General features: G+C 33.9%; 1 protein-coding gene across 1 annotated transcript; it reads right to left on the bottom strand.

Moving 5' to 3' along the window:
• Positions 1 to 8,753: 8,753 nt before the first annotated feature.
• On the bottom strand, positions 8,754 to 11,378 carry LOC112526058 (subtilisin-like protease SBT1.6). Its single transcript, XM_025136439.1, has one exon. The coding sequence runs from the start codon at positions 11,376 to 11,378 to the stop codon at positions 9,054 to 9,056; it is 2,325 nt and encodes a 774-aa protein (XP_024992207.1). The 3' UTR covers positions 8,754 to 9,053.
• Positions 11,379 to 11,558: the final 180 nt, after the last annotated feature.

An 11,558-nucleotide genomic window follows, 5' to 3' on the forward strand; every position in this document is an offset into this window, starting at 1 on the left:
ATAAACAAATCTCTTTGTTAAAAATCACTCTTTCGAGTTGATTCCCATGTCATTCAAGTTGGTGTGTGTTCTAGATAGTTCATCTCTGAATTTACCGCACTTTAACACTTTTAACAAGCGACCAACCTATCGAGAATTAATTTGTTTGAAAAATATAAATGACAAGTCTCCTTGTCGGCAACTTTCTTAAGTCTACCTCTCATATCATTCAAGTTGACATGCACTCAATGACTTATCTCTAAGACCATGACACTTCAACACTTTCAAAGTGATCAACTCGTCAAGAAGTGTCATTGGTTTTTATAAAAGCTTGAATGAAATAGTGGAACATTGTTATTGCGAAACAACATCTATTTTTCTTCTGTTTAATATTTCACCATTTGTCTTACACCCAAGCTAATGGAATTAGCTACTCATTACATAAATTAAATGACAAGAAATATGAAGAACAAAAAGTAAAGACATAAATACAAATGAGGGAAAGTAAATAACTGAATGTAAAGAGCGGAAATTAAATGGCAAAAAAAGTAAATAAAGTAAAAACAATGTTGCAGCAATTCATATGGAAAAACATTTTTTTAAAGAAATTTAAGAACTAATTTGCATAAAATATACAACTGAATTAGTGTTTTTGGGATGATGAAATGAGCTACCAAGAGGTTCTATTTATAAAAAAATACTACGCAAAATGACAAAAGTCTTAGAAAAACCAAGATTCCCAAAAGAGAGACAAAAGATTAAAAGTAAAAAAGGTAGCATCATATCAAAACAAAAGTAACCTCCAAAAGTCTTATACATAACTGTACAAGTCTTTAACGGTCAGGATCAACAAAAATTCGTCTCATTCCTTAATCAGCAGCTGAATCTTTTAAGTCCTTCCTAAGAAGTTGCTTCATGACAAGTTAATGTTGTTGGAATGCTACAGCACAGAACAGTAGGCTTTCAAGTTTAAGATTTTTTTTACTCTAATGGTGCAAAGACAAGTTAATTACTTAATTTAGCTCCAAGTATAAACAAATAGAAAATAATGTAATAAAAAGAACTCAAGGTTGGGATAAAAGAAAATAAACTACCAAATAAAGGTTGGGACTCAACGTTTGAATAATCAATGCATATCACACCCTCAAAATTAAAGTGTTGTTTGTCCCCAAGCAACCAAAAGACAACTAAAAATGATTCAATATTGCAAAGGTACAAGATTATGGCATTAAGTGCACACATACGCAAAGCATGCCATCGTGAACATCATAACGTTTCATTAAAAATAGTCATATTTTCGAAAACAAAGAAGCTGAAGGTAAACCTTGCGTTGAATTTCTTTGAAGAGAGTTTGAGTTTAAAGGCAGTCGGACATCACAAGAAAGGTTTGAGGCAAAATGTCTTTCTACAATTTGTATAAGTGTTGGGTCATTTACTAAGTCCAATTTTCAATGATAATAGTAGAGGTTCAATTATTGTTATTTATTTAAAAATTCACGTTTTTTTAATTATGCATTTAATAAATAAAACATGATATTGCATGGCGAGACTGGACAGTAAAGTCACTATCTGTTGGACATGGTAGGTCCTAAGGATAAAGTTCTCTATACTGATTAATTCATATATGTTTCTCGGTTATTTGCAATTGAAGTAAAGGGAACTCTTTTACTGGTCATTGGCAGCAGTGTTGTTTATGCGAATCTCTTTCTCTGGTTTGTTGTAGTTCTTTCTGCTTTTCGTCAATCATTTTCACGAGTCTCTCCTATTCTTTGAAAACCTGATCCCACCTTTTCGTCAACTCCTCGATCTCAGCTTCATTTTTTTGATCGGTGGTTGCGGTAGTGGTAATGATGGGCTGGAACTTATCGTCATATTCTATTTTTGTGTGGGATAAATGCAAGCTTTATAGGCTTAATCATTTGAGAACTCCATATATTGAGATAATTGTGAGAACTTTTATCTTAAGATATGGTTTCACATGATTTTTTGTCATCTATGGCTAACATTTAATATATTGATAAACATATATTTATTTCACAATGTATGCGGTTCACAATGTAAAACTTGTTTGTATGTAACTTTTATTTCACAGACAAACTAAAAAGATTCACAATATGAAATAAACAAGTGTGAAACAAATATTCTAAATCGTATTCTTAGATGAAAAAAAATCATATGAAATAACACATGATGCACTAGTTCTCAAAGTTATCACAATTTCATTGGTTTTCAAAAGGTCTTATATATATATATATATATATATATATATATATATATCATTTAGAAACACCGAAAATATATTTTTCTCTACCTAATATTTAATCTTGGAGATTCTTCACATTTAGAATCCGTTTAGTTTGGCAAAATGTTTTTATGGTATATGGAAAATTTTGGAATTATAAGAATTTGGAATATTTGACCTGTTTAGTTTGTATGATTTGAGAAGAATTGAGTTTCGTTTTTTATAAATAATATATAAGACAAAATTATAAAACATTATATAAAAATAGTTAAATTACATTTTTATTAATTGATCATTAGAAACAAGTATTTTAAAACATTGTCATAAACAAATCTTATAAAATCTCATTAAATAATCATAATGGTAGTGTCTGATTTGTTTGAGTTTGGCTCCAAATGTCAAAAGTACCATGAGGTCTCAGGTTCAAATCCAAGGAAGAATAAAAATCCCCTTTGTAGCCATGGAGGTTCAAATGTGGTGAGTACGTGCTATCTGCAAAGCATGTGATCGTCGTGAGATTATTCGGCTCGCTTAGCGGGTTAATATTTGTACAATTTCGATTAAATTCATAAATTTTCCTTAAATCAAAGATGGGATCAAAATCAAATTTAGTTTTAAATCACATCTAATTGACTGATTCCATCAAATCCCGCAAATAAAATGGACCCTCGTAAATAATTATAAAAAAAAACAAGACAAAAACTTTATTATTATTTTATTATATTATTATTATTAATTTTTAAGGATTTTGTTTGGATTCCGTTAGATAAATAAAATATGATTTTTGAAAAGGAAAAAACATGAAAAGAAAAAGAATTAATAAATGATACATTTTTGCCGGTCGGGTCATTGGGGTATATTTTTATCTACGGTGACGTGGCAACTGTGGGGCCCACATAACAATTAGCTTGACACGTTGGCATTAACTTTTCTGTCCGGGTCACAGGAGACTGATTAAGATGGGTTGGGACCAATCCTTAAAAGATAGAGACTGATGACGTGTCACATTGATATTTTTCCTTAATTTTATTTGTTTTATTATTTGATGAGTAAACTACAAATTTGGTCCCTCTGGTTTGTTATTTGTAACACTTTTGGTCCCTACATTGAAGTTACAAATGGCTATTATGGTATGGAAAAACGATCGTGCGTGGTCCCTACCTCTAACTACCGTTAGAAAAAACCGTTAAGTCATAGGTATTTTAGTCTTTTTACATTTTGTTACAATTTTCTTTAATGAATAAACTAATATATAAATTGCAGGGATCAATAATGTAACATATATTTAAACCCCAAACCAAAAAAATATTAATAAAAAAAATCTTGACTTTAATGTTGTAACCTCACCTTCAAAACAGCTCAGCGTTACAATGAAGATGCAAACCATCGTTGCATCTCCCCCTCCATCTCCAGCCTACCTCTTTTAATCACTGATCTCCCATGTCCCTAAAGCTCTCCTCGTCGATCTCTATCATCCGATCACCATATCGACATCACTCTTTCATATTCGGCCTCCCTCTCCGCACTCCGATAAGAACACAAAATTGGAATTCTCCGACCGTTTGATCTTCAGCATCCTCAAAGCCCTACTCACCGTCGATCTCCACCATCTGACCACCATCTCTTTGATGTCTCTACCCCTCCGACTCTAGCCTCCTTTTACCTTCTTCCCCTTCTTTCATCTATGCCCAAAAGCACCCCAATTTTGTAACCCATGAAGTTACTCCTTTCTTCCAACTTTGATGACCCAACAGAGGAACAACATGTCTGATGAAGACCCAAAAGCACCTTAATGAAGCTCAGAATTCGCTATCAGGGTTTAGTTCACCAAGTTAGGAGATTTTTCTTTAGGGTGTTCCTCATTAAATTTCATGATTGAATCATTGAATCACAGAATTTTGTACATTGCCTTTTGATTCTTTGGAAAATCAACGTTTGGTTGGTTATTGTATTTTGGTGGTTCTGTTTTTGACAGTCGATTGTTTCCAAACTTATAAGTGGCGACCGAAGGAGGTTGTCGGGTTGACCGTTGGAAAAAATGGTCTGGGTAAATAGACTGCAATGTGAAGATGGCAACGATGAGAGGTAATTCGTTTTAGTTTTAGTTTTAGTTTCATTTTTTATTTGAGGTTTAGATTTTGATTTTGGTTTTAAGGCTCGGATTTGGGTTTTGAGAGATGATTGTAGGTTTGTCGGAGAAGATAACTGAAGGTTTGTTAGAGACGACGAGCGGAAGTTCTACCACAAGGTTAAAGATCCGCGAGGTTTAAGGTTTGAACAAGGTTTACATACATGTTACGTTTTTGGTCCATGTAGTTTACATTTTTATCTGTTTATTAAAGAAACTTGTAATAAAAGCATAAAAGACTAAAATCCCTTTCTATCTAACGGGATTTTTAATGGCCGTTAGAGGCAAGAACCAAATCTGGTCATTTTGCAAACCACAATGCTCATCTTGTAATTTTAAAATTGAATGGACCAAAAGTGTTAAAAACACCAAACAATTTGAGACATCAATTTAAATATATAATTATTTTAATTATGCATTTATTTTAAATTATCTATTTATTAATTTTATTTAAATACGATTACATTAATTATATTAATAAATAAAACTGATTAGATAATAAACTTTTATTTAAATTAAAACTGATTAAATACAAAAAAAAACCTCTAAAACAGGCAGTGCAATTACGATATATGACAAAAAACCTCCAGAGAGAAAATGATCACTATGTTAAAAAAAAAACCTCATAAAAACCTCCAAAAAAACACTGTTTACAAGTGTTTTATGTACGTTTTGAAAATAATTATCTCGTCATTATCAACTTATTGCTGCAATAACAAATTTATAGCATATGGGTGATAAGTTCGTATAATTACTTTACGATTTAGAATCACGTGAGACGAGTCTGTTTTCGTGAGACCCGTGAGACCATTTTTTTGCACCTTCACAACAAAATGCTATGAAAGTAACTTTCAAAGTGTATTCGCTGTGAATGTTCGACCTTTTTTTTAACTTCACAGCTTTTACTGTGAAGTTTGAAGTGTAAAAAATAATCTCACGAAAACAGACTGATCTCACATGAGCCCAACCATTATTTAATTATCTGTAAGTAAAATAGTTATTTTGTAACTATTTTAAACTAAATTATTTATTTAATGGTATAATAAAAGTACTTACAGACTTTTATTTTATCTGTTATTTTAAAATTTTCAATTTTCAATTTAAAATTTAAAATATCAAACATTAATTCTAAATAATTAATATAATATTAATTACAACAAAACTGATGGTCAATAATATTACTTTTCATAAATAAATATAACTGGTCAATAACTTGATTATAATAATCAATATAATATTCGTAAATTATATTTAAACTAATATTAACCGTTAATTTAGTCTAATTAATATTTTATTTTTTAAATATTTTGATTTATAAAGAATTATGATATTTTCTATAAATATCTATATTATAATAAATAAACTCTTCTAATTTTTATAAAAGGCAAATTGCATGAAAAAAGTAACGTATTTTAACTTGATTCTTGTTTCGGATAACGTATTTTCAAAACTTTTATTTTGGTACCTATGATATAAAGTTTTAAACAATTAAGTACTCAGATAACCGGTTGAAGACTAATTTTAGATTAAAAAAAATTCATCTCACTAACCACGTCAGCAAATAATACTGAGTTGGATACCACATCACTCGTCACATTAGCATGATAACCTGTTAATGCTTCAACATGTTACCCAGATACTCAAATGTTCAAAACTTTACATTTTAGGTAACAAAATAAAAGTTTTGAAAGTACGTTATTTAACATAGAAATCAAGTTAAAATACATTATTTTTTTACGCAATTTATCATTTTTATAAATAAATAAAAATGTTTTAGAAGTTGATATATTGTGATTGGTCATGTGAAATAAATTTGAGTCCTACACAATTACATGAAAATTCTATGATTTGTTGTTAGGTACATCTCTCAATCAACATGTATATATATATATATATATATATATATATAATACCATTAAAAGAAAACACTAACATTAAATTTTAGAAGACTTTTATCCAATTTACCTCATCACTCCAAATAAGGCTTACGAAAAAGTCTAGTTTATTTTGTTTAATCGTGATGTTAATTGTATGATGTTTGAGTTTATGTTTACTTCTATAGAGTAATATAAAACGTTGTTTGTAAATGGTTTAATTATGTTTGAGACATTTAGACTTTGTAATTTACTTTTAGTTGTGAAATTTAACATATTGTAATTTTTTTTTCCAGATCAGTTCAGGCTTCGAGTTCGGATATAACAAACAGTGAATGGGGAAATCAATGGGAAAAAGAGAATTTTTACCCTTAACGGGATCCCCAACAGGGATCGGTGAAACCGCAGGACCTGACGGAGATCCCTGATAAGATCCCCGATGGGGATCCGGGACGGTTAAGGGAATGGTTTTAGTTGTCGGTTGCGAGGACGGGGATACCAATAACCGGTCCAAACCCAACCCGTTGCCATTCCTATAGACATGAGGGTCCAATACGCAAGTTAAGGCTCCTGGACCGGTTACATTTAGACCATTTAAAGAGACAGATAAGGATAGATTATAGCTAATCAATCTCTATCAAATACCTTTTTTTAATTGACGAGTTAAAGTTAACCAATTCGCCGATAAAACAGTTTAAGTTGACCGGTCCTCAACGTCAAATCAATTACACATCACGGTTTATGAACCAAGACTTGATATATCATAACTGTTTACCTGGTGACACTTTTGACATGCATGAACTTTTGTGCATTTGAACATGTCACAAATTATTTTCCTGTGTGCAACAGTTACTGATAATTATCAATTCTACATAAAGTATCCTAAAAAATCATTTCGAGTTATTGCAAACACTGTCTTTTTATATAAAATCTATCGTTATTTAGTTTTCAGTCCGGTCGTAACCTTTACGGAATGTCCGTGATATTAAAGTTGATTTAGAAGATTTTCTGTTGTGTCATTGTCACAAGATATTTCTAAAAAGTTTGACTGAAAACCAAGTGCTTTTATAGTATACATATAAACCAGTTAATTTTTTTAATCGTTTTAAAATATGTGCATAACACGTTGGTTCTTGCTAATTCACACGAGTTTTCTCTGTGTCGTGTTTTGTGCATAACATACAAACGGGACAGGGAATGCACCCCGATCCCGACCCGCCTAATCCTCGATGGAGTTCGAATCGTTTTTTCGTTATGAACATTCTGTATTAGTAATATGTTCATGTAAGACTGTTACTTTATGAATTCGAAATACTGGATCTTTGAAAAACCGATAGAGTTTTACTTCATCTTTTTTAAGAGTTATGAACATTTTGTATTTTAATTTGTCTCAAAATAAGTGACGTTTTTTAAAGTACGTGTCTACTTTTCTATCTTTGTTATTAATGGTGAAAATGTCGTTACAAAATTAAAAAATATAATAATTATATATTTTTCTAAAATTATGTGTCGTTTTTATTATAAGTATTTATTTTGAGACGGAAAAAAATATTAATAAATTATTTAAAATATAAAACTTTATTTAAAGAAAGAAGATGCAAGAAATTCTGTTCCCTGAATATTGAAGAAAAATAAATAGAAACAAAACATGGCTTTTTGGTAGCTAAATAACCATAATATATCACCCTTCTTTTTATTTAATAAATAATAAATTACTTTAAATAAAATCAATTTTTTTTGGGAAATTGATCATTTCTTCAACTAAATTTCATTTATAGCCATTTTTTATTCAAATTCCTATTTTAATAAAGTTTATGTAAATATCTTACGAATTTGTGAAAACTCCTTTTTTAGATTTAAAATAAAATTAGAAAAAGGTAAATTGCAGGAAAAAGTAGCGTATTTTCAAAACTTTTATTTTGGTATCTAATATGTAAAGTTTAAACATTTAAGTATCCGTGTGACCAGTTGAAACATTAATTGGTTATCATGTTGATGTGACGAGTGATGTAGTATCTAACTCAATATTATTTGCTGACGTGGTTAGTGTCACAAATTTTTTTTTAACTAAAATTAGTCTTCAACCGGTTACCCGGGTACTTAAATGTTTTAAACTTTACATCGTAGGTACCAAAATTACAATTTTAAAAATACGTTATCTGAAATAAGAATCAAGTTAAAGTATTGTATATCAGTAGTTTTGAATGCCGTATATTTCGATTTATGTTATTATAAGAACATTTTCAAGAGATTATTTGTTTATTTTTCTAAAATGGCAAAAACGAATTGCATTTACTTTATTGGTTTATATCCTTTATTAAAAATATTCGACATATTTAAAATTTAAATGATAATATATTCAACTTTATTAAAAAATAAAATAATTGAATTCCATAAAAATGTTGGCTTTTTATATTTAAAAATCAATAACGTAACCATTAAACCAAACATTTTCAAAATCATCAAAATTGGTCTTGAATGGTCAAACAAGTGGACTAAGGTTCAAGTAACCACATGTACACACATGTACACTATACGAAATAATCGTTATCATTTTTTCCGTTTTCTTTTCTTGGAATTTTGCGATGAGAGATCCAAACCATATAATTATATTTTACATAATTTTCAAAAAACCAAAGAAAAATAAAAACAAACCCAAAAAGAAAAAAGAAAAATAAAAGTCGACCCTTAAAAACAGAAACACACTGCACCTAGCGGAGAATCTATTTTCTCCGGTCAAACTCTCCGGCAACTCGCCACCTACTCACCCTACAACGGATTAGTTTTCCGGCGAAAACACCACCACGCGATTAGAATTAAAACAAACAAATCACAGTGCATCTAATTGGGTCACAACTAGTGGGCTTCGAACCACATGTTTTCCATCAACCCATGAAACTGACCCGAATATCGCGCCGGAGATACCCATCACAAGATTGCTCCGATCAATCTTCACCGTCACGTAGTAACTCAACTCCCTTACTTTGTCGGAGAAAACCAACTTTCCGGGACGCACCACCACCGTCACATCCTTTGGTGCCTCCACCTTCACGGTGTAAACGGAGTTCACGTCACCGACGTTCCTCACCCTCCGAACCATAGTCTTGGACAAAACCCCCTTTTTTCCGGTGGAGAACATCGCAGCAATAGATGGGTAATTCAGGTTTTCCGGCACTGGTTTCCGTCTCATCGGACAAGCCGCCGGTGATCGAGTAATCACCTGAATTGTCTTCGGTCCGTAGCCAATTGAGCATAAGAAACTGACGTAATCTTCATTGGTGAGATCATAAACAAGACCTGGATCCATGGCGAGATCAAGGTTTAAATGACCAGCACCAAAATCATAAGGTGTTGTGGCGTTTCCGGTGGATTCATCAGTCATGGGTTGCAGCTGTTTATTGACGGTACTTGCTGTGGTCATGATGGCGGACTTTATTGCCGCCGGTGACCAATCAGGGTGGGCGGATTTCAACAAAGCAGCAGCGCCGCTCACGTGTGGACATGACATTGAAGTTCCCGAAAGTATATTAAATTCAGTTTTCCGACCATCGGAATCTAACCCCGTCGGACCGACAGCGTCGGTCCAAGCAGCTAAAATGTTAACTCCGGGAGCAATCAAATCCGGTTTTAGAATCTCTGGGTTCATCCCGTTAGGCCCTCTGCCGGAAAATGAAGCCACCACCGGTGCAGGTTTAATTCCGAGCACCGTTCCTTTGAAATTAATCGTAGCAGTAGCACGGCCGGTGGCGGCGTAAGCTTTGATTACATCACCTTCGTCGGAACCAACGGAGCAAGCCGGAATAAGATGAGCGTCGCCAACGAGACCTTCGCCGTTAGAAACTCCGTTAGATAGAATCATTCCGACACCGCCGGCTTTCTTCACCACCAAACCCTTGGCCACCCTTGGACTACTACCTCGATCGCAAATTACTATTTTACCCTTGACTAGGTTAGGATCCAATGCATTGTCCATACACAATGAAGCAGATAAAATTCCGGATTTTCCAGGATAAACTAGAGGATATTTTTTTCCGCTGATTGCGGGTCCAGAATATAGCGATACACCTGCGAGCTTCCGTCCGTCGCCGAGGATAACTTCCGCAGGAAAGTTTCTGTCAATTGTACCAGCTCCGACGGTGGTCAGCCATGGAGCTAGGTTAGTGACAGACATTCCGTTAGGACCGTCGTTTCCGGCGGAGGACGAAACAAAAACTCCTCTAGAAACAGCGCCGTAGGCTCCAATTGCAATTGGATCGAGATAATACGGTGAAGAAATGCCGTCGCCGCCTCCGATTGAGATAGAGATAACATCAACGCCGTCGTTCACGGCAGCGTCAAACGCCGCAAGGATATCTGAATCGAAACAACCAGAACCTTTCCAACAAACTTTATAAACCGCCAATCTAGCTTTGGGAGCAACACCTTTAGCTATTCCGGCGGCGTAACCGGCCATACTAGCTTTAAATACATACCTTCCGGCGGCTGTTGACGCCGTGTGTGTACCGTGGCCGTCGGCGTCTCTCGGAGATCGGAACTCAACCGTATCGTTAATCGCGCCACCGAATCCAATACCGCCTCCCATTCCACCAGCAGCTTCATGTCCTTTGGAGAAGAATCGAGCTCCAACTATCTTCCTATTACAGTTCCTCGATGTGAATCTTCCTCCTGTCTGGCAAACGCCTTTCCACCGCTTCGGAACAGGTCCAAGGTTCAGATCGGAGAAGCTCCGTCGCTCCGGCCAAATTCCGGTATCAAATACGCCAATAATAACATCAGAACCATAATCCGATTCGGACCATAAACCTCTCTGGTTCCTCAGCCCAACAAACTGTGGCGAACGAGTAGTGTGAAGCTCACGCCGCCGATCTTCAAACACCGCGAGTACAGATGGATTCTTTCCCAAAACGGAAGCCTGTGAGGAAGTGAGAGAAGCTGAGAATCCCCTGAAGACGGTGTCGTACACATGAAGGATCGTGGCCGATTCAGTGAACTCAGAGGTGTACCAATGGTAGTGAGTGGGGAAAATCGATGGTTTAGATTGAGCATCTACTCGGAAAATGTAAGTTTTGACGGTCGGATCTGAAACTACGGCTTCGCCGGCGACGAAGAAGAAGAAGAAGACGACGACGAAGAGGGAACAGAGGAGCAAAGCCATGGCAGAAGGCTTTGGGAGAGTGAAGTGTGAGTGTGTGTATTGGAGTGTGTGCTTATAAGCACATAATAAGCCTGGGGTCTATTTATTAATTAATTAATTAATTTAAATTAATTAATTAATTTCTGGATTAAAAGAAACTAATTTAATGAAAAATTATATTTATTATAATATTATGCATTT

This window comes from Cynara cardunculus (genome assembly GCF_001531365.2).
Source record: "Cynara cardunculus var. scolymus isolate 2C chromosome LG 13, CcrdV1, whole genome shotgun sequence".
Classification (NCBI taxonomy): domain Eukaryota; kingdom Viridiplantae; phylum Streptophyta; class Magnoliopsida; order Asterales; family Asteraceae; genus Cynara; species Cynara cardunculus.

Coding starts and splice junctions, on each gene's coding strand:
- LOC112526058 (XM_025136439.1), bottom strand. CDS start 11,378: ATGGCTTTGCTCCTCTGTTCCCTCTTCGTCGTCGTCTTCTTCTTCTTC.